General features: G+C 36.9%; 2 protein-coding genes across 3 annotated transcripts in view; both read left to right on the top strand.

Annotated features, from left to right (window-relative positions):
• Positions 1-11,318, top strand: part of podxl2 (podocalyxin-like 2) — a 38,451-nt gene extending 27,133 nt beyond the window's left edge. The window contains exons 5-8 of the mRNA XM_088636712.1: positions 2,849-3,005; positions 4,083-4,144; positions 5,335-5,514; positions 5,927-11,318. Coding sequence (XP_088492838.1) covers positions 2,849-3,005; positions 4,083-4,144; positions 5,335-5,514; positions 5,927-6,133 — 606 coding nt within the window. The 3' untranslated portion in view covers positions 6,134-11,318. The remainder of the gene's footprint in view (positions 1-2,848; positions 3,006-4,082; positions 4,145-5,334; positions 5,515-5,926) is intronic.
• A 1,019-nt stretch (positions 11,319-12,337) lies between these two features.
• On the top strand, positions 12,338-23,133 carry abtb1 (ankyrin repeat and BTB domain containing 1). 2 transcript variants are annotated; one of them, XM_088636710.1, is made up of 12 exons: positions 12,338-12,571; positions 14,203-14,265; positions 14,354-14,409; positions 15,544-15,688; positions 16,112-16,271; positions 17,126-17,171; positions 17,292-17,408; positions 18,125-18,240; positions 19,227-19,325; positions 19,865-20,032; positions 21,024-21,224; positions 22,108-23,133. In XM_088636710.1, the coding sequence occupies exons 1-12, from the start codon at positions 12,516-12,518 to the stop codon at positions 22,312-22,314; spliced, it is 1,434 nt and encodes a 477-aa protein (XP_088492836.1). In that variant the 5' UTR covers positions 12,338-12,515; the 3' UTR covers positions 22,315-23,133. The 2 variants fall into 2 exon arrangements, with proteins under 2 accessions (XP_088492836.1, XP_088492837.1); XM_088636711.1 differs by lacking the exon at positions 12,338-12,571 and adding an exon at positions 12,603-12,659.
• Positions 23,134-24,494: the final 1,361 nt, after the last annotated feature.

Here is a 24,494-nt window from a genome sequence, read left to right as displayed (position 1 = left end):
TGGTGTGTTTTAATAAGCAAGGTCTTAGTAGGCAGAGCAGTGGGAGACAGGAGTTAAACAAACTGAAACAGATTTTTATTGTGGGTCTTTACACAGGGTGCTGCTTCTGGCTCAAACAGAACAACACCACACAAAAACCCTGTTCTTCTTTCAAGTGCTGTCCAGACGTCTTGGGCTGTTCCACTTGCTGTCTCACAATGAAACGCCCACACGTCTTGTAATCCAAATCCAGTGATGAAAAGATGTGGCTTTACTGGATGCATTTCTTTCTTTTCCCGTTGGCCTTTTCTTTCTTTTTCAGTCTCCATCTGTTTCGCATCCAGACACTGGCCTATGTTTCCTAGGTTCCCAAGGAAACCTCTTTCTCACCATTCCTTCTCTTTCATATGCTGTCATGCTCCCTTCCTCTCACACCCACCTTAGACTCTCCACAACCCCCTTCAGTCTGACACCTCCACTCAGAATGGCTTGGCTTGCTCCAACTTGGGAAGAGCCATGTGCTAGGTTTTAAACTGTGACCTGACCTTTCCCTCAGATGGCTGAGGCATCTGGGAGTTGTAGTCTCCTATCAGGTTCCCACCTACTGTAATAACCTGAGACAAATCTAATAATTGCATTGTTGTCAGGGTTGCAATAAGGTTTTTTAATAGTTTATGACTCTTACCCTGTTTAATCACAAAATTACCCTGAAGCAAAAACCCGATACTTATTTACCTAGGGTCCATTCCCCCCTCACACTGAAATCTGGAATAGCACATTGCTAAATATATTTAATCGTGCCCTGTGCATGAACATTTTTTCACCACCAAATACATACTTCAAGGTACAATGTGACATCATTGCAGAGGTGAAAATTAAGTGCTAGGATTTTTAGTCTAACTACACTGTGATGGGGAACATTATAGAGCTTAAAGGAATAATTAGCATGAATGAGAACCTGACCATTTACACTCTTATGTGTTTACTTCAAAAAGATTATTTTTTTCTAGTTCTTCCAGTATTTCATATCTAGTATGGCAATTGATGTCAGAAGTCATTCTACATTTTGTTTGAAGCTTCAGTATTTACATTCTAAGAAATGTACATTTTTCAGAAAGATATGAAAATAGGAATTCTAGAAGAACGCTTGAGATCAAAAATTACTTTAAACGTATCTTCTGTAGTTCCAGATTAGGTGACACACCTTGCTTAAATCTCGTTCATTGCTTGGTATGAAAAGAGTATTATATTAGTGTGATTCTTGTCAAAAACAATTTAGACACTTTAGACGATTATTTGTGTCTTCATACTGCTTAATTGGAAAAACTGTTACAGTACAGAGATCAGATATGTGAGTTTATTTTAACTAGTAACTAGCTACTCACCTGTAGAGCTTTCATTACTCTGTTTAAAAGTTTACAAAAGAATTACATTGTAATTGTGTTTGCAGGATCAGACTTACTACTAATTTCTGCAAATTTTAAAATATAAATCCATAATATTAGTTTCAGAAATCACTATTTAGATGTTAACACACTGTTTGGGATTGTATCTCAGTTACAACATTTCATCGCTGATAAAAGTTTGTCGCTATGTCGCTAATTTATCATGTCTCACCTTATAAATTTAGCCAATAGGATGCAGAATTTCTTATTCCTTTTTAAATAAAAAAAAAAGTTCAAATACATTTTCCAGCATTTCCTTCCCTCAGTGACTGATGTCTGGCGCAATCACAACATGTATGCAAAATAAGGTCCTAGACCATTTTAAATAGCTGTGAGTAACTTGTGGCACCAGAAGATGCAGCCTTCCCATTGAGTTTGATATTTCCATGGAAACGGTGTGAAGCCATTTATTATAATTGACATGACCTTTTCAGTCGTCAAGACAACCAATGTGAATTTGAGGGCCCAATGGAAAGCTGTGTGAAAAAAATGGCTCAGTTAGGTGGATGTGCAAAGAGAATTCCAGTGGATAGGCGCTCTCTTTGAGACTTGTTCAATAATTGTTACACACGGGTACTTGATTTAGATTTTTCTAAAATAACTTTTGGAAAAGGTCAAAATTTCCCCTTCTAATTTTGTACTTTTTCCATGGTTTTCCTGTTCATTTCACAACATGTTAACTGGCTTATACCTGTATTCCATGAAGACTAACACGTGTGAGAAAATGCTTCAGGATGCAGTTTTCTTGTGAATGCTGATTGCTTGTGATTTTACATGTACTGGTTTCTTTGGGAAACATTTTCTGGAAACATTTTGCCTTTGCGCAGTCAGGAGAGACTCTGCGCTTGAGGACTTGTGTTGGTTTTCTTAACAGAAAATAAGTGCATTCTTGGTGTGGTTCAAATCACTTTGTTGATATGTACGATGACAGACCATGTCTACTTGATGTGAACATCATGGAGTACCTTAGAATTGAAACTGTACAAAGAATAACGAACTCCTACAATACATTTCACTGCCTTATAAATAGCCTGTTTTGTAGCTGTTTTTTCGTACAGTAACTAAAGGCCATGAAGTGGACAATCAATGTTACTCTACACTGTTTAGCAGTCATAGACAGAACATAGCTAGCAAACAAGGAAACTCTTTGGGACAGACAGACTATCAATGATATTTAATCCACACAAAAATTTTACACATTTTTCAATGTCTTCTTTTCTTATTATTACACAAAACAGGGGTATAAACCTACTGAGCTGGTATAATAATTAATAAATGTGGTTCAGTAAGTGGGCTCAGTGTGTGGGTTGTGTGTGTACATCCTATCCTTCTCCCTCCTTCATGTAATGTTACTTATTTCACAGCATGAGGTTGGAATTTCATAGATTTTTTGGGATGCCATTGTAGGACTTTGTGTTTTTCAGGATACATTCCGGGTGGAAAATGGGGACAGGCTCCTGGAGATGCTGGAAAGTGCTTTCTCTAGGAAGATGAACAGCCCCCAGGGATCCTGGTTTATTTCCCTCACCAAGCCTAACCGGCAAGACAAACAGCTGTTGATGACTCTGGCCAGTGAACAAGGTAAAACCTGTTATGAAGGGTTATACACCAAATAACCTGGGCACCTTTACTCAAAGGCAGCTTTAATATGAGTCACAGCTTTCCAGGCATAAGGAAAACATTCTTATGTCACTTAATCTAAATGCCAATTGCTCTGGCAAAAAAGGTTTAAACCCCCTTATCAAATGCTCTACTTTAAGCAGCAGAATGATAAAGGCCACCTGATTCACATCATTCAGTTTCCTATCTGGAGTTATAAAGCCAGCTATGGCCCTTTTCACCTGTGCCTCCATACTGCCTGTTAGACAGTCCCTAAAAAGGGCACAAGCTCCATGCACAGAGAGTAGAAAATGATCAGTTAAACTGCCTGGCTCTGGTCTCAAAGTTATTTTATTTGAAACACAGGACTACGTTAGCCTTTCTTTAAATTTTGTCATGTAAATGTCAGAAATTTTCATAATTTTTCATAATCCCAAAAATACCAAATGTGGGAACAATTGACCAGAGAAATATTCCATAAGACTGTGACTCCAATTCTGGTTTAACTTCAACATACAAAAAACCTTTACCATGGATATTTAAGACAGACAACAAGCATTTGACTTGTTCCAGTTTTCAGTTCTTGACAGCACTGTAGTTTTATTATACAGTAACACTTGGTGTCAGTGACATCTTCTGATGGGCTGCAGACTTTGATGTACTTTTTAGTTTTGTGCAAGGAATTATGCTCTGATAATTTTACCAACGACACTAAACACAAAGTATTAAAACGTTTGTTATATGTGTCTCAGATGCATACATTTGCCAAATATTTTAGCTTAATGACCCAGTTTATAGGCCCCTAACTTTAAGATTAATTTCAGTTTTGCTTGCCCCAATGCAAAAAATGGCTTTACTTTTTCTTGATCTAAATTAAACTTTCAAAATCTGTGATGCTTCTTCCTGGATTTGCACCTTTTAATTTTTAATTATCAGACGCAACATGGGGAGTAAGTTTGACTATAGACCAGAAGGTTTCAGAAATAGTGCTATAATACCAAACACTCCCACTCCTTCAAGTTGGTGAATTACAGTTTCTTTTGTGTGTGTGCTCTGCAGGAGTTATTCCAACAAAAGAAGTGCTGTCGATGCTTGGAGAAATCAGGAGAAGTTTATATGAGGTAAAAAGGAGATGTTTACATTCAAAGCCTTGATTCATTAATATGAGCACCACTGACAAACATGTAAACTGTACCAAAACACTATACACACAAGCACAGTGTGGTCCACTACAAGATTACAGTGGACAGCCCTGATCTTGGAGTTATCTTTAAATCACTACTTCATCTAAACCTGAAAACACTTCACATATAAAGTAATTAACTGAGACAAATATATGTGAGAAAAAGATCATCTCAATAGATCTTGATATGGAAGAAGACAGGTATATGGTTTAGATGCCTGGCCATTTCTGCTACTGTGGTGGTGCATATTTTAATGTGACAGGACTCTGTATCAATATATTAAAAAAGTAAGAAGCAGACTAAATGATTTTCTTTATCAGTGCTTCTGTGACTTCAACATTTCGTCATGTCAATCTGTTCTGTGCATTGGACAGATACTGTACCAATAAACTTTTTAAGAATTTAAAACTGAGTTTTCCTCCATTCGCTAAGTTTGAAAGTTGATTCATCATAACTATTTGTACATATTCTGTTCTTAAAAATAAACGATGCTCACATTTTTGCTTTTCAAATATCTGGAATGATCAAATTTGCCATCGAAATGAAGTAGTACTATACAATTTTACTGTGCACATGATAACATTAGTTCTGTAAAAGTTGAAAGTTATAGAAACAGAACATCTACGTTTTCTAGATTTCTTCTGTTTTTGCCCAGGCTTGTTTGCTGCTTCATAATACACATACAACATCTTAATTAGTTCTGTCATTTTGCAAGCTCTGGAGATATAAGTCCCATTGTTTCAGCTACAAGTTTGCTGTAATTGTACAACATTTTTAAAAACAAAGCCTTTATCTCCTTTCATACTAGACTGCCAGGGCTACATTTCAGATACTACTGTACAGTATACTAATATATTGTAGCACAGTTTAGAAAGCTGTTGTGTTGCTTGCATGTAGGTTTTTTTAAATAACTGCAAACTATGCCAGCTTTTCTATGGTTATACTTGCACAATAATATTATATAAATGTATTTAAATGTTGTTCCTGTGATAGAGTGGCTTCAGTTCAATATAATTTTTAATTTGGTTATTGTGAAGTGCTTTGCAGAGTGCGGTTGTAGCTAAATATAAACGCTTAGTGTGCTGTAAATTAGTGTTGTTGTAAAATATCTATTCTTTGTGTCTCAGATTGGCATCCAGAACTACACCAGTGTGACTAGCTGCCAGTCCCAACCTAGTCAGACACGTAGTGACTATGGGAAACTCTTTGTGGTGCTGGTCATTATTGGGTCTGTCTGTGTGGTTATCATCGTATCCGGTCTCATCTACATCTGTTGGCAGAGGCGTCTTCCAAAGCTAAAAAACATGGTAGGCCGGATTTTTGATGAAGAATCTCTGAGTATCAAAATATTTTATTGATAGCTCACATAAAGAAATGTCCATAAATCTAAGTTTCCTTGTTTCTTAAATTTCCTACACTGTATCAGTTTAGCAAAATGCTGTGCACTGTGTGTGTGAGACGAGGGTTTGAATGAACTGATAGAGTGCAAAACCACAGGAAATACAAAAATAAAGAATATTTTGGGTGAGGGGCAGCATAACAGTAATATAAGTAAATATTTAGGAATTAGGATAAAAGAGTTGTGATTAGTTTTCTGAAGGACTTGAAGTGTTCTGCATTTTTGCTGGGCATTCTAGTTCTGCTATTTCCAAAAGCCCATAGATGCATAATTATTAGAAACTTATCATTAATAAATTGTTTGGCCTTTATCTCCCTCAGTCACATGGCGAAGAGCTCCATTTTGTGGAGAATGGTTGCCACGACAACCCAACCCTGGACGTCGCAAGTGACAGCCAATCAGAGATGCAGGAGAAGAAGCCCAGTGTAAACGGGGTTGCTGTGGATGGTGGCGGTAGCTGGCATGTCTTAGTTAATAAGTCAGCGAAAGAGGATGCAGAAAACCTGGAGGAAGACACCCATCTTTAACAGGAAAGAACTAGACCACAAAGGTGATGTGTTTTAGAAGACACGTCCTTAAACTGTTCTGAAACACATCTACTTAAATAAGACTGTGAGCTTATTAGCATTTGAGCAAGTAAAATTATAATATCAGCACCATTAGAAATAAAGACTTCAACTGCTTTGCTTTGGGTGTGGGGGGAGAGAGGGGAGAAATCTGCTACTCACGTATATTTCTGAATATTCAAAATGCCAGAAAGATAGTCATCCATGGACCTGCTTCTGTCCACATTGTCAGAAGAGAGGCAGGGAGCTATCAAAAGCTGAATTAGTTTTTACAAGTTTTACTTTTTCATGGCACATTGTAGGTGTTGCATTTTTGAAACAGGATTACCACTAATGTTAGTTTATGAAACATTATGGCTCTGGTGGAATAGCTGCAATCAAAATGGACTTTTCTCCTTAGAAATATGCAGAAACGAACATTTGGATTTTGTTGTTCTTGCGCTTTTGTACACATTGACAGCTTCAGGCATTTGAACTGGTAAGAATGTTTTCTGTAAATGAATTTAGAACTGAATATGAGCAGATGAGCATGGACAATGAAATAGTCTAGACTAGATGCTTGTAATCTACTACTTGTGAATGTAATCTGAAAATAATACAAATAATTTCCCATAAGATCACAAATTACTTTTAATGAAAAGAATAAGGAATTCAAAATATTTCAACGACATAATGGTAATTCAGACTGAAGAGGTTTGTACAGAATTTTGTGTATTCTTCAGGACAATGTCAATATCATTGATTTGTCACCACATGATCTGAGAAACAGAAAAGTAACAAATATGGCTTAGTTTACTGAAAAGTCTGTGGTTAACTATCCAGACTTTAAAGCTGTTTTACTAATTTTGTTGAAATATTTGACTGCTAACTACAGATAGCTTAGTAGCTCTGCCCTGTTTAGGGTGATCGATGTTATGACAGGCTATTGGCTTAGTACTGTTTTACTTAGTAGGCAGACAGTTTGGCCTAGATTTAGACTCAGTGCACTTTGCTCTGACCTTCTGGGCTTCACAACTCAGAAGTGTCCACTAAGCACATACTGTACACTGCAGGATAAAAAAAAGAATCTGTGTAGATATTGACCTCAGTTAGTGTATTTCTATCTTGTTTTGGTCCTGGATAGAATTAAAACTGAATACAGAATTCATTATTTAAAAACCTGAAATTATATTTATCAGTTTTCATGTGAATCGAGTACTCCGGTTAATGTTAGAAACATTTTAATGCGGAATGCCAATAAATGTTAGGGTGGCAGTGTTGGTTATGAGACTATTGTTGGCAGAGACATTGGTAACACTGATCCACATCATTAGATGCTGGTTGCTGTTTTTGTGTTTCACTCTGAATGTGAATGGAAAACAAGACTAGAGTGGAAACTACATGAAAAAAGAAAGAAATGTATAATAAAACAGAAATTGAAATTGAACTGCTGTGTATATCAGTCATTCAAGTACATGCATTAAATTATACACTGTCGCTGTGTTTGAATAAAGAGATCTCGACAGCAGGTACACCTGTTATAAAACTGAGTAAAACATCAAAGTTTGGTTATAATTTGTACTGTACTGTTGTTGAAATGTAATTTAATCATAGTAGGAAAGCAACAGAATACAAAGTCCCAAATGCCATAAAACAAACTATACTGAATAACAGGCAAGCGAAATAATTTTTCCAAATATTTTTTCATTGGCATGTGGAGCAGTCATTACAGACAATTTACAAACTCCTGTTATTCTTCAGGGGTGTACATATTTAAATTAATTTAAATAGGTGGCCTGGTTTTCACATTTGGGCTGAAATGATAAACTAATGTTATCACTAAATGTGATGTGGTTTGGCTGCTAATTAGTTTATTCTATGCTTCTTTCTTATGGTACTGTTACCATATTAAACCCATTTAAGGCTGTGTCAATGTTCTGAAAGCTTTTAAAATATGGCACGTGATTAGAGATTCTTAAGATTTTTTTGTCAGAGCCTTTCTGAAATGCACTGATTTTCTGTAAAATGAGTAATTCACGGTAAAGCGTCATGAAAATTATCCAACAGAGAAACTATAGAAAAAGCAGATGGATTTTAAATACTCGTCTAGCATAATCTAGAGCCTGAGGCCTATTAGTACATACTGTACGTTAGCATATCTCTTTGTAAGGTAAAGTGAACAGTAATTGTAGCAAAAGATAGGGTGATGATTACAACTGGAAAAAAGTTGCTCACTTTTGAAGTGAAACTCTTAAGTTTGAAAAGCACCTTATTTTATTTAATAAATGACTTTGAATCTTTGACTTTTTGTGTGGTGGTTGTGTAAGCTTAAAACCATACACATAAAACTATACCATTTTGTAGCAATATGAATCTTCTGTAGCATATGCCTATTGAACATCACAATTTTTAACATGCAAGATTCTTTAAGACAAACAAGGAAATACTGTCTTATTGCAGAAACCTTCTGGTCAAATGTGTTACTTTATATTTTTTTTCAGAATGTAATATCACATAGTGTATTTTATTTACATAGTGTTTTTGTAAAGACTGTAGGTAGGCTTGTTTGCCTTGGTGTCTGAATCTTTTCTCCTACTGTTGACTGTTTACCAGATAGCAGGAGCTAAAGGCCATTGTCTCAAGTCTCTTGAGTTGCGTGATAGAGTAAAAGTAAGCTGTTTTTGCCTTGGACAAAAGATTGTGTTTCATTATTCAGTGTTATATTATTTCTAACTTTTTGTTAAATCCAAAGAAAAATGAGACCTTAAATAAGAGGTTCTGGGACTCCTGAGTGACTCAACCTGTAAAGCCACTCACCTGAACACTGGTTGAGGTACTATGATGTGGAGGTTGTGGGTTCTAGCTTGGGTCATGTTACCCACCCACTGTGATAGAGATTCCTCAAGTGGTGGCACACAACTGGTTTGAACACCAATACATTAAGGATGGGGATTAGTCCAGTGGTTCTCAGTCATTGCTATGAGAGAACCACTCCATCCTCTGATTTGTGTTCCTGCCAGGTTCTTTATTTTTGGCAAACAGATTTCAGTTTTGAATTTGGTTTTTTAAAGTTTCTTTCAAGGGGTTTGCAATGTGCCGGTCCCTGAGTTCTAGAATTCCCCTCATTCAGGTGTTAGCAGCTGAACTGGAGCAACTGGAAAAGTAGAAATCGGGAGTGTTTTGTCATTATCATTCTTACTTGTGTCTACTTATCATAAATTGTAAATAAGTCAGAAATAAAGAAATTGCAGATCACCAAGTTGAGGAGCGACTGCATGTTCTGTATGCTGAAATTATTAGAAGTGATAACTAAAGTTGTTTTTTTAGTTAGGGTCTCTTATGATTGCAAAAAAGCCTAAACTAGCAATGGGAGCAATTGCATGAATCAATTAGTGGCAATGATTAAGGGCCCAGTTGGAACAAAAACCAGTGCACACAGTGGTCTTCCTAGGATCAGGATTGAGAACCAATGGTTTAGTCATTGGGCACTGGTATGGTGACTCCTTTCACTTTCCAGTGTAAATGGGCCTCTTCTCCAATCAGTGCTGTCGCTCCTACACCAGGACTGTGCTGTAATAAAAGATGAGAGAGACTTAAAGGTGGGGATCTGAAGGCACTTGTCTTCACTTTCTCATTCTGCTCCATAATCTTTTGGAAGGTTTGTAGGTGTGAAATTTTCACACACATGAACAATATACAATTCGCTAGTCCAGATTGGGTCGAGTAAGAATAAAATAAATTATGACTTATATAAATGATATACAAAATTCTGATTCGCTCCCAAAGGAAAGAGGAGCGAACACTGAAAATAATGTGGTCGATTGTGTAAATTCGAAAGCTTTGAGTGCTGTAGATTTTCTTTTTAAATACACAGTGCTCTATGATGCCTTTTTAATGATTGCAGTTTGGTAGAGGTGCTATCCTTTAGAAATATGGTCTCGCACACACTTGCAAAGGCTTGCAGGCAAAAAAGAAGAATCTGTTTCTATGGTTTTGAACAGCTTAAAATCGTTGAACTTTTGAACATGTCAAAATATCGGCATTATTCTTCTCACTGGCCAGCAGTACTTTTTGCTATAATCTTAAGTATTTATTCTTAGTAATCTTAGTGTTAATTAAAAATGTACGTGCAACATTGCATTCTTTCAGGTCTTTTTAAATTGACCCACTCTGAAGCTTGTTTAGAGTTCTATTGAATCTGTTTTACTTTACTGAAGGGTTGGCCTTGTGAAAAATTGCCACAGGGGACAAAAATAGAGAAATGTATTGCAAGAAGTGTATTTTAAAACTATATTACTGCATTCAGAATGCCTGGAATGAATGATATTTTAAAATATGTCCACCTGACACAAGAATTCCTTGTATTTGTGCAGTGTTTTTCCTACCAAAGGATCCCAAAGTGCTTTAAATAATGGTAGGGAACCCACTCCATCTTCAATTACCTCAGAAAAATAGTACCCACTGGGGTGATGTGTGACATTCTAAACATTACAGAGCAGATCAGGAGGAGAACTGAAAAATTTATTAAAAGAATAGGAAATTCTTAAGAAGACCAGATTGTGCATGCTGAAAGTGTTTCAAAACCCCTGCCCCTAGAAGGAGTGCCAATGGATCTTTATTGACCCAGCAGTGAGGATCTGAGTTTAATGTCTCAACTGAATTGTTTTGGAAATTCAAGTTCACAGAGAAGAGTGCCACTTTTCCACCAACACCACTGATCACAGCAACCTGATTAGAGGTCTCCCATCCTAGTACTGACCAAGTCCAGCCTTGCTTAGCTTGTGAGATCTAGCTGCAAGGTGGTAACACTGCTGTCTTGTCTTAGTGTATTGCAGAAACATGTTAACATACAATTTGTGTATGTGTGTGAAATGTATTGAAATTTGTAAATATGTTTTGACAACTGTTTATTCAATTTAGTATGCTGGCATTTTTTTATTTTGCAATATATATGTAACTTTGAAAATATGTTCCCCAGTATTTCTCTTCTGTATGGGTATATTAATAGACCCAGTCAAGAGTATGTTTGCACAGTTTGGGTGAACTTGCCTGTATATCTCACTGAGTTGACATTTTTCTTCTGTTTGGTTTTGGTATATTATGGAAGTGTGTCAAGAAAATGTCAGTGTTAGTACAAATCTATAGTAAAATAAATGTTTTGACAAAAGTCTGTCCTGTTTTTTTTGTCTTAAATGTTAAATTATTCATAAAGTATCATGACAGCACAAACTGATTTCAGGTACCATTCTGGGATGAGTATTTTAATTCCACTTCCATTACTAAAATTGTTTTATTTTTACTGCAGAGAAAACATCAAGAGATCTTGTTTCAATTGAGGGTTGTCTATCTTACATGTAGTAAATTATCAGGCGTAGAATTTAGACGTACAGTGTAGGACGTTATTTCTAGATAAAGGGGTACGTGTGCATATAATGTAAATGGTGCTATTTAAATTAATAATTCCTATTGTAAAAATGAAACATGTAAAAATGCAAACTTACATATATTGACAGGCTAAAATGCCATTTGTTGTCAGGCAGTACAACAGGTAGACCCACACCACCTCATGTTCTACAGTATTTAGTATATTTAGTGATACCATTGTAGAGTTTTAAATGTACAGTGTAGTAGCAAAGTGGTAGCTCACCAATTATATTTCTATTCACAGATTGCAGGCCAACAGTACAATGCGTTGCATCCAGTGCTGTATGTGAGACATTTGCTGAAGGGAAGGAACAAATTGCATAAAAGCAAAAGCAAAGATTTGAAAAAACGTTGGCACTTTCTAATGGGTTGGCTGAATACCAGTGACATTGTAGCTAGTTCATATACAGTATTAAAATTTAATTTTGAAACAAAAGCTTTTTATAATGCTTAACTTGTGCTTATATTCCCCTTTCACGTTGTTTATATGACAATTGCCAGGAAGCAGTTATTCAGAGAAAATAATGAATGTTAACAAGTTATGATATGAAATAATTTATACATTAATGTATATTAGTCATTAATGCGACTCCTTTGGTCCTTGATAATGATTATTACATATACAGATTAACTAATAATTTTTCTAATTTTGTAGTTGAAACTTGTGAAAAACAGCCAATCGTGAATGTGTTATATCTCTCCACACCAATAGATAGCGCTGTGGAAAATAGCGGATCTTAAACGTCAGCTAAAAGGAGGCCCACAAACACGGTTTCCTTGTTTTGTTTACTTCCACAATCAGCTGGTAGACGAGAGATATAGGGAATTATATTTCCGATCAGTTCTATTTACTGTGCAGAATCAGCGATCTGCATTTATTCCTCCTTAACGCGGCGGTGGCTGTTTCAATGCATTTCAGAGGACTGAAATCTCCGTGGAGATGGACACAAATGATCTGTTTACGAGCTGCAGGAAGGGCGACATTTCTAGAGTGAGGTAGGTGGAGGCTGTTTGGAAGTTTGCTCAGAATTCAAATAGTCTTCAAGCAACACATTATGCCCCGCCGCCAGTGAAAGTCAAGCAGGTTTGCTTTGATGAACGTGTTCCTTTTGATATACTGTAGGCAAATGATCTATGTTAGCTACATGCCTTTAGAAGAGGGAAACTTGAGTGGACAGATCGCACATAGCCCCACAAGCAATGCTTGGTGTGAAAGGTGTTACGAACTGCATACGTCGTAGCTGGGGGCTGCATTTTATAACTGATTTTAGATTAGTTGGACAGAATCTATTTAATATGATAATACTGTGTGATATAATATCTGTGTTATAGATATATATTTACTTTAAAAGTAGGTATTATATTTTTAACTTCGGAAGTCCAATAACCATTTAAAATTACGCTTTCTATGCAAATATGTATGTATTCTATACAAATATGTATGTATATCTTCTATGCAGGAGGGTAATGAAAATAAACTATTTTAAAGTCATTTACCGAAAGCTTCTGCAAATTTTACTGCCGTCATCGATTCAGCAAATTTAGTTTTTATTTACATGCTGGTCACGTTGCGTGTGCGCTTCCTGGATTTCTGCTGGTAAACAACCACAAACATCTGACATTGACAGATACAGCGAGAACTGACAGGCAGTGCCGAGCTCAATGTAAACACGCTAGGAACGAGCGTCAGCATGAGGCGTTTTCTGAAAACCTACTATGTCATCTGCTATCTGTAATCACCTGTTAGAGAGCGAGGGTGATGCACACTTAGTCAAAATACCATATAATGTCGTAGAGTAAACACTTGGATTATAGTGCAAATTGTGTATTGCAACTGCATAACTTTTGTGTACAGTACAGTGCAGTGCTGTACAGTATTATATCAACATGCCACAGTGCAGTTGCTTGCCAAGCAACATATTAGGAACTGTCACTCTGCCTCAATGCCTCAGTGTAGGTTTAAGCCAGCTGCCATATCACCCTGCAACTCACAGCTGGCAACCCAGTGAAGCTAAGCAGGTGTGAGCCTGGTGAGTACCTGGATGGGAGACCTCCTGGGAAAAACTAAGGTTAACAGGCGCCGTCCTTCGGCTGAGACATAAAACCAAGGTCCTGAAATCAGGTCATTAAAAATCCCAGGGCGTTTCTCGAAAAGAGTAGGGGTGTAATCCCGGTGTCCTGGCCAAGTTTCCCATTGGCCCTTACCAATCATGGCCTCCTAATAATCCCCATCTATGAATTGGCTTCATTACTCCCCACTGAGAGCTGATGTGTGGTGAGCATTCTGGTGCACTATGGCTGCCGTCACATCATCCAGGCGGATGCTGCACATTGGTGGTGGTGGGGGGGAGTCCCCATTACCTGTAAAGCGCTTTGAGTGGAGTGTCCAGAAAAGCGCTATATAAGTGTAAGCAATTATTATTAAGCACTGATATCTCTGGAATGCTTTAATATGTATTCAACGCTGTGTCGCTTGGATAAAAAATATCACGCGAAAAGAGCATAGAGCATAAAGTTTTAGCAATGCCATTTTATGCATGAATTGGTAGATGTATGGGGTGTTTACTAAAGTATTTGTAAAATCAAAGAATATGTTTGGCTATACAAGGAAATTATATTTTTTCCAGGTATCTTGTTGAGCAGAGAGATGTTGAACTGAATGTGAGAGACAAATGGGACAGTACCCCTTTGTAAGTATTCTCTGTATTTTCTGAGCTTGTAAAGTTAAGATGCTCCAGTACATTTTAGCAGAACAACTTAAATATTCTGTTTTGACAGGTATTATGCATGTCTCTGTGGACATGAGGAACTGGTTCAGTATCTTCTGGCAAATGGTAAGAACACAAACATAAAAAAATAACATAAAAGGGTTCCCCTTAAAATTAAAATGGCTAATCCCGATTTTTTGGCACTGTTGGACATTTAGGTCACAGGTCTTAATTTTGAAGTGACTCATCCTAATGTTATTTCAGAACTTTTCCAATGTTTTTTAGAAAACATTTAGAAAAGTGAAGCCAATTTATTGAAAGTACTGAGCAAATCACAAAACGTTAACAAGCTAGATTGTCATATTTAGATATGTTTTGCTTTTAATTTGTCTTAAATGAATGTTGCATGTATCTTCTTATCTCATTTCATCCATGATGCATCCATTATATTTTATCTCCATTATCATCTGTCTAATCTCTTTTGACTTACTGTCTTATTGAAAACAGGCCCTGAAAAGATACCTCTGGTAATAAACATGACTTGACAAGTGGAGGTGAACTGATATTGCACTATCCTTCTTGTTGGACACCGGCTTTTTTACATCACCTAATCCTAATGGATGTAGAATTCTATTGCAATTACTGTAGTTCCTTTATGTTTAAGCAGGCTGTTGTGTGACTCTGGCAGTGATGGGTCTTTATTGCAGCTGCCCGAGGAATATTTGACAACTGAAACTTTGTGGTTCTTAGCTTTACAGCTGATAAATGAGAGAATGATAACGCCTCTTTGCTCAATTCTCTGGGAGGTGTTTTGTAATAAACTTATTTCAAAACTGCACTGAACTAGACTGACCTGAAATGGTGCTTGTGCAGGCTTAGAGCAGTACTCTGGCCTTCCACCACATTACAGGGATGTTGCAGTTATTAGGGTGCAAGATGAAAGACACTTCTGTTACCCCTTAAGTAACTGTGATGTGCTGTACTTTGGTGGTTACAAACAATGTACAGTTCTCAGATTTGTGGTGACCTTTCTCCATAGTTTATTTTAACAGCTATTAAAGTCAGTAGGAAACAAGTTGCAGTTTTATTGTGAAACAAAGCTTTCAGATTTGCACAAAGTAATTTCAGTTTGAATATAACCCCCTCTCCCCCACCACACAGTTTTCCTTTGTCAGTCTCCAGATAGCTTGAGTAGAGCTGTGTATCCTGTGATACATCCTACATTGGGGAGATTTAAAGTGAAATGCTGATTTATTGCAGGGGCAAAGTGTGAGGCCAACACTTTTGATGGAGAGAGATGTTTGTATGGGGCTTTGAGTGATGCCATCAGAAGGTTACTGAAGGAATACAAGCGCATCACTGCCAAAAGCATGCAGAGGGATTACTATGATGACTTCCTACAGAGGTGAAACTTTCTCCCTTGTCAAAAAATAACAATACATGGCTCACGCATGTCCCATTGAACATTTTCAACCAGAAATTGTCATTCATTAGCTCTTGTCTATAAAATACTTTTTACGGTTTAAATGTACAGCATTTTATGATTAACACTAAAACATCACAAACTGAAAGCAGTGTACCTCTTCAATAAAACAACTAAATATTAGCAATTATCTTTATATTATTACGTATTATTTTTCTAATGTATTTTTTAAATACAAAAAAAATACGGGAAGAACCGTTTTGGTCCGTCGACTACATTTGGTCTTCAAATGTTAATTAAGAAAGATGTCACAGTGCACTGCTATGGTTCTAAACCATTATAGGTAGTTTCAGTAGCTCAGGAGCAGATGTTGCCTTTGGAAAACAGTCTTTCCTTTTCTTGTAGATTGCTTGAGCAGGGTTACTACAATGACATTGTGTTCATTGTGCATGGGGAGTCCTTCAGTGCGCATCGCTGTATCCTGAGTGCACGCTCAGAGTACTTCACAGAAATGTTTGAAACCAAATGGAAGGGGAAGAATGTCATTGCCCTGAAACACCCACTGGTAGGAATAATCAAGCAGCACGTTCACCTGTCTGTCTTTGGCTGTTTTTCGGCTTTTTCTGTCCTTTTGTCTGATACTTGTCTATCTTAGAGTCCATCTGATCTCTCTTTTATCCATGCATCAGTTCTGTCATACATCCTTCCTTCTAAACATCTGTCATGAGTCATCTGAGATACAGTTTCTAAAGTCTTTGGGCTGGCTAAGACTGAATCTTTATATTTGTCTAGTAGCAAAAGGATTGTGACAACTAGCTGCAAAGGAACATAGAATCCATGACTGTGCTTTAAGTTTGAAGGTGTAAATAAGTAAAGTGGTCCTGCAAGGCAGTCCGCTTTCATGTACAGTTATTTTAGTGGCAAAATGCTTTAATTCATATCAGCATCCTAGCTGTTGTTTTCTGTTATAATAAGAACTGTTGTGTAAATAATTGAATAATTGAAGCAAAACAACTATTATACAGAAATAAATTGCAGCTTTTGGAAAAGTACCCTAAAGAATTTCTCTTGTTGACTCCTTGTAAAATGACCGTTATCTGTAGTTCTGACTCTTGAGTTTTGAGTTTGAGTATTCAAAACCAAAATGTAATAGTTTATATTATATTGGGAAGTATAAACAATAAAATAAAATAAACTATAAACTGCAGCTACAGAACTCTCTCTGTAAATTATACGGTTGTTTTATTTTTCTTTTAGAATTTAATCTGTTCTAAAATCATTCTTGATTTGGTCAATGTTTTCTCCTATCCCTCTAAATGATATACTGTATCCCAACGTCAAAGTAAAAAAAAAAAACCTAAATCTGTTTGAAACTTATGCAGTAAAGAAAATGACATTCTTGTCATGTTCATCTTTCAGATTAACCCTGCAGCTTTTGGGTCCATCCTTCAATACTTTTACACTGGTAAGACACAGACAAAACGTGATCTATGTTCAGTATGATGCTGTTACACTCTGATGACTCAGAAAGTTGCTGCATGACTTTATGAATGAATTTATTTGTTGATTATGTACTCTTTCACAGGTCGATTAGACATTGATGTGGGTTATGTGGAGGACTGCAAAAGACTTGCCAAGCAGTGCAAAATGAACGACCTAATAGAGGAACTGGAGAACAAGTGCAAACAAGTGTATGAATTTGGTAAGAAACCATCGGTGAACTACAGTGGACTAATGTCATTTTAAACTAGATAAACTAGTCATCTGGGACTGAGTGTAGAGTAGAACAGACTAGAGAAAAAGTCTTTTCAGCTTTCTAGAAAATCATGAAAAGAAGCCTAAAATGACGATTATATATGGTTGTTTTAATTATAAAGGATATATTTATTTATTTTATTTTAATTATACAGGATTATTTATTTTACATTGTCCTGTCATTTTATTACCTTTGTAAAAATTCATTGTAAGGGCAGAAGCCTTCTTGTACTATCAGTGGGCATTTTGATTTATCATTTCGGTTGGTGTTCCATGCCATTCCTTTGTGAGATTGTTTTTTATTTTGTTTTGACACAAATGGCAGATACAGTATGATAAATTCGAAAAAGTCAGCTCAACGCTGATCCACCATGGAGCTAGTTCATAGCATAATTACAAAATACACGGGTTAAGAAAAATGTTCATTTCAAGTACAAGATACAAATTCACATTTCTTTTGTAATTAAAATAAGTGTGAATTAGAATATTTTGTAAATGTATGTCTACAAGAGTATAATACTAGTAAAGCACAAGTAGGTCTACAAGATGGATTTGAATGAAGATGGATTTCAGAATACATGGGTGAAGTGATCTGGAGTTTGGGCTTGACACTATTGTTTTGTGCATGACACAGATGCGAAATCCTGCATGTTTGTGTTACAGTGTCTTCTAAGCCTGGAACCTGTGTAAAAGTCCTTACACTGGAACCCCAGAATAACTGTCAGCTACAGGAAGACCTGGCTATATTAGCAGACTGTGCATTACCTGCTGAGCTCCGGGTAAAGAACTGCGATTCTGTCTGAATAGGGAATATGATGTATATAAATTAAATACACTACATTGTGATTTTCTCTGTACCCTAAACCATGTTGTTAACAAGTTATTTTCTCCCACTGGGAGTTTTTTTTACTCTCTCCTCTGTACCTTGTGGTTGAGTGTTATTATATAGTTTACTGCTACCAAAATCCATAAAGATCTCTCTGGCAAACATTTGCAAATGGCACTATTCCATATAAAAGGTTTGATTGAATCCTTTGTCAACTGGTCTGCTAGTTTAGCCTTCGATAATGCAAAGCAGAATTTTAACTTATATTTAAAGTATGTTGGACCGTTTCTAACACAAAATTATAAAGTGCTACTGTGATCTGCTTGTTGAAACTGTAATTGATGTGCTCTTGGTGAATTACATTAACTGGAGAGCTTCACGAATGAGACAGGTTTCTGCTAGTGTAAAGGCTTACAAGGTACACAGTACCATTCCCATCAAATCTGAAAGCCCTGGTTTAGTAGTGAGAAAGGAAGAAGATGGTTTTCCCATTAAGAAGGGCATATAACTACTAGAACATTAAATTATAATATTGAAAGCAGACCCCGGGAAGCAAACCAGAACCTGCAGTGTGGGAAAGAAAGCAGGAGGTTGTTTTCATCTGCTGAAGGCGAGACGGCATGCAATAGGAGAGAAAGAGAGAAGCCTGTGTGGTAACTCAGAGATTAATTTAAAAACGAAATTAAGGGAAATTAGTTTCAGTGGTAATGTGCCCCATGCTGGGTTTTTTTTTTGAATGCACCCATCTTCAACTCAACTCAACAGTTTACTAAGTACAGTATGTAGCAATTACCCAGTATATAATCCTGCTGCGGTTTAGGAAACAGTTCTCCCTTCTTTTATATGTAAAATGTATACATTAAAAGTGTAAAAAATGTTTTACATTGGTATTACATTTTGAATATAATTAGTTTTTTTTGTAACACCTCTTTTTTAAAGGTGGGATTTGGAGAGTTGCCATTTGACAGAACAGACAACTTTACAAGTTACCCTGACATCTGCTTCCAAGTTGACGGTTATGGTTTCCTTTGTCATAAGGTGGGTGCAGTGAGGTTTCACAGAGAATTGTGTATAATTTACAGATGCATACAGCTCTCAGCTATTGCAATGAAAAAATACATTGTAATAAACAGTGTAGAAGGTGTATATTGAGTAGATTTTACCAGATTAAAAAAAAAACAATGCTTCACTGTACAGTATGTGTATGGGATTCAGCTTGGTGACATTTCTAAAACTTTTATGCATTAACCTAGTGTACTTAATTATATTTAGGTATAGTTTCATCATCCCTCACATACTGTAGACTGAAGAACCTACTCTTACATTGAGGTCTCTTTAAAAATTTCTGGCATCTGGAGGAGAAAGAAAAGTCAGCTCTCAGAAGTCCTATCAGCAAGTGCATAAACATTAAAGAAAAGAAACTTTAAAGCTATTGGAAGAAGTGAAAGATAGTTTCTTTGTTTTTCTTTATTGTCTTCTAAAATCTGGAAAAGGTGACAGTGACGTTAGGAGAATTCTGGGGGATCTGAAAGTTGTCATGGACCTGGTTGAGGCAGTGTGTTTATTGGCACATGCAGGTGTTCTTCTGTGGCCGCAGCGATTACTTCAAGGCTCTGCTGGAGGACCACTTCAGTGAGAGTGAGGTGTTACAGTCTCAGCCGTGCATCCCCGTCGTTACCCTCCACAACATCTCAGAAGACATCTTCATCCGAGTCCTCTACTACATCTACAGTGACGACACAGAGGTAGACTTCTCAGCCTGCCCTGTTCAGTTTACAAGTCACACTAATGTCTTTATGAATTGAAATACAGCACAAGTTTACATGGCCTAAAGGACCAGTTCTTGTAGCAGGAAGCAATCTCAAAAGTTCAAAGCTTCCCTGAACTGGACGCTGATCCATCCCAGGTTAACCAGCTGGCACTCGGTTTACACAGCTGGCTTCACTCAGAGCACCTGGTGGTAAAATACATTACACAAATAAGTGCCTGCATAGATAAAATACTGAAGCATTAACAAAGTTACATTTACTGTGAAAAGAACTGTCTTTTTTGATAATAATTTATATAGCGCTTTTCAGGACACTCCACACAAAGCACTTTACAGGTAATGGGGACTCCCCTCCACCACCACCAATGTGTAGCATCCACTTGAATAATGCCATGGCAGCTATAGTGCGACAGAACGCTCACCACACATCAGCGATCAGTGGGGAGGAGAAGAGAGTGATGAAGCCAGATGGGGATTCGAAGATGGGGATTATTAGGAGGCCATGACTGGTAAAGACCAGGGGAAAATTTGGCCATGACGCCGGGGTAAGACCCCTTCTCTTTTTGAGAAACACCCTGGGATTTTTAATGACAACAGAAAGTCAGGACCTCAGTTTTGTGTCTCGTATGAAGGACGGCGCCTTTTTACAGTATAGTGTCCCTGTCACTATACTGGAGCATAAGGACCCACACAGACCACAGGGTGAGCGCCCACTACCCCTCTGATACCTCTTCCAGCAGCAACCTCAGCTTTCACAGGAGGTCTCCCATCCAGGTATTGACCTGACCCACACCTGCTGATCTTCAGTGGGGCTGCCAGCTGTCAGTTGCAGGGTGATATGTCTGCGAGCATTTTTTACATGTAGAGAAACATTTTTTGTTCTTTTTGTTTTGTTAAAAGCAATGCTATTACTCAGTAGGACTTGGCAGTTAGTCTTCAGTCCACAAATTTGCTTCTGTTCTCCTCAGCTGTCTCCGGAGAATGTGTATGATGTTCTGTGTGTAGCCGATATGTACCTGTTGCCCGGGTTAAAGAGGCTGTGTGGCAAAACCCTGGCTCAGACCATAAGGGAAGAGAATGTCCTCAGTATCTGGAAGACTGCCAAACTGTTCCGGCTATCACGCTTAGAGGACCAGTGCACTGAGTACATGGCCAAGATCATCGAGAAGGTATGTTGGTCGGCAAAATGTTATTTTATTGGCGTATCTATTTGTGTTTTTAAATAGAGTTTGTGAATTCATTTTAGTTTAATTTGGTGATTTGAATGAATACTTTCTTAACCACCTTCAACAGTGTAGAGGTGGCATACGTCCTCCAGAGCATTGTCCAGATAATATAATGGTTTTTGCATGGAACTGAGACATGGGACACCTGTGCTAACATTGTCTCCTTGAGTACCAGCTTGGTGAAGTCCACTGCAAAGTATAATAACACTAACCTTTGGATACGAAAAAAAAATGTATCAAGTAAATGTTTTCAGAGTGCTGTTTTTTAACTTGGCAATATGTACATACCTGTGCTCCTACCATTCTCATGTAGCTTGATTCTAATTCACAGAAGCCAAATGCTGCAAACTGCATTTAATGTCAGTTTAGTCATCAGATTTGCTCATGTCATTCATGCAATGAAACTGATACATTTTATCAGTTGTATTAAATTGTATAAATTAATGAAAATTTATATAAAAAGTTAATCTACCATAGATTAAATCTATGCCGATGTTTGATGCCAACTATATTTAAGCATACAGATCTATATTCATAAGACATTTCTTATCACTTCCAGTGAAGTGATAATTCCACTTCCAATTTATATTAATGAATATACATTTTCATTAATTTATATTCCTGTTTATACATCTGTGACAAGAAAGTACATGAAGATGTAACATAAAAGACTGAGGTTGCAATGTGACTTTCAAGTATTGCAGAATTTTAATTTATAATGGCACCTAGGCCCTTAAAACATTAGGAGTTTGTTCCTTTTCCGTAAAAGTGTGGAAAGTTCATTTAGAGTGAACTTAGCCAAGAACCTCTGTGTTCAAACCCCCAGCTTGTGGAGTCAGAAGAGTTTGCAGAGATGATAAAGGAAGATGCGAGCACAGTAGAGGCACGGCAGGAAACAGACTCCATCCCACTGGTTGATGACATTCGTTTCCACATCACCAGCAATGTGCAGACATATAGTGCCATTGAGGAGGCCAACCAGAAACTAGGGGATCTGGAGCAGTTGCTGGCAAATATTGGGCTGGAATGTTAAGTATTTCCTTGGATCTTCCTATCCTAACAAATACTTCACTTGAAAATGCTCCCCAAATGTTTTGGGAAGCCAGTTACATCAACTCTTTCTAGGTACAAGCTGTTGCAACCACTGTCCCACACTCCTGTTGATAAAAATATGTTTTATTACTTGCACGTGTATAGAACATAAGCTTGCACACAAACAATATCTCGTCAAAGGTCACAGGCAGAAATATAAACCACTGTTCTTCATTAGATGTTCCACATCAATAGGTCAGGGCTCTCGTGTTGAAAAGTGATGTAGTTTGAATGCACAAATGTTTGATATATTTTAAAAGGAATGCATGACATGGTGTTCTTTCAGAATTATTTACCGTAAGATGCAATGCACATTCTGCATTCTGCATCTTATATTGCCTTTTTTGTTATTACAGCTTTTTGAGTTGTGCTAGTCCTTGGGGTGTTTTCCCACTTTTGTATTTCTGAATTACTTTTCAGCTACAAAGTCAAATTTATTAGCTGTAATCTATGCATAGTCCTAGATAAATCCAGCAACAAGATTCTTTAAATTCAGTAACAAAATATAGTCATGTTAATTAAATTGGAAAGCATGTGTTATATTAAAAATTATTAAGTCTAAATTAATTACTTGAAGAAGAGGGAGTTCAATAAGAAACAAAAATTAAAACCACCTTTTTTTATTGTCATAGAGGTATAATGAACAGGCTGTATTTCTTTTTTCAGAGTACTTGAAAACTGCTTATACTTATACATCTGCTTAACTACAGTCTGTGCACTATATATTTCACTTTATGAAAAAATAAAACCATAAAAATGATTTGTCTTCTTCTTTTTAATCGGTGTCTTTCTGAATTATTGCAACCAAAAATTCACACATTTGTGCCTTTTTGTACAAAGAGTCCAGCTATGTTTCTCACTGTTGTTTGGGAATTATAAATATAAATATAAAAAGTAAAATGTTGATTTCTAATTGTTTCCATAAAGCCCAGGAAAATACTGCTGAATGTAATCTTAAACTCAGCCTCAATGACTGAAGCCATGTACCTTTAGTGGAAATGAATGTATTCTCACCATGTTACTAAATGATTTAACAGTATTTCAGATATGCTTAGTCATATAAAATAGGTTTATTTATTTGGTATTTTCCAGTTCGTCATTCATCAGATCTTCAGTTGGTTTATTAAAACAAATGTGATTTATACATGCAGAAGTGAAATCCTACAATTGTATGTAAATTAGCTTAAAATTCTTTCATTTAGCTCCTGCTACAGTTATTGACAGTACAGTTTTTATTGTGGCAAACTGAATTTGAGTGTAGAAAAGTTATACTTGTAGTAAGCATCAAACTAAATGTGCCACTAATTATGTATGTTTTCAGTAGAAGTATAAATTTAAGTTTGGGATATTGATTAAAGGTTTTTGGGCATCATTCTAATTAATCATTCATGACTGACTGAAGTGGGACATGTATATATCCAGCATCACAGTATCACCACATAAGCACATTGTGAGAGGTGTTGACGGCGTCTGTTAATTTAGCCTCAAACAAAAGTTACACTAAGATGCCATAAAGCTGACTTGCTTTAGAAGCCCCAGTGGCTTAATGCTACATAATAAAAGACAGGAACAACACCCATAAACAGGATAAACCAGACCAATGTCTGCTGCATATCAAAGGACAGAACCTAGAGCAAGACAGAGTAGGACAAGTAGTAATCAAAGAACAGAACAAGCACTATTCTTCTGACTGTATATAAGAGCTGGGAAACCCTTGCAGTTTGTCTGTTCTGTGGGGCAGACCCAGCTCCCGTTGTCGGACTTATTGAGCTCAATAAAACTGAATCCGCACAAGACTGTGTCCTGCTCCTCTGATGAAGAATTTCCCACAACACTGACTATAATACATTAAGTAGTTCAGGTGGGTAGCTGCGTCAGCATGCGTAGGCTGCAAAGGAACAAGTAATAGGTTTATTCCATGCTGAAAAAAAGAAGAAAGAGAACACAACGTTTCGGCCGTGGAGCCTTCTTCAGGTGTTGTGTTCTCTTTCTTCTTTTTTTCAGCATGGAATAAACCTATTACTTGTTCCTTTATAATACATTAAAGTGACTTTGTTTCATAAGCACTGATCACCGCATTAAGTAAGGGGGTTGTGGACAAAACCTGTTGAATGTCACACC

This window comes from Lepisosteus platostomus, chromosome 6 (genome assembly GCF_059453375.1).
Source record: "Lepisosteus platostomus isolate fLepPlt1 chromosome 6, fLepPlt1.hap1, whole genome shotgun sequence".
NCBI lineage: Eukaryota > Metazoa > Chordata > Actinopteri > Semionotiformes > Lepisosteidae > Lepisosteus > Lepisosteus platostomus.
Note: the sequence above shows the minus strand (reverse complement) of the source record. Positions and strands in the feature narration are given on the sequence as shown.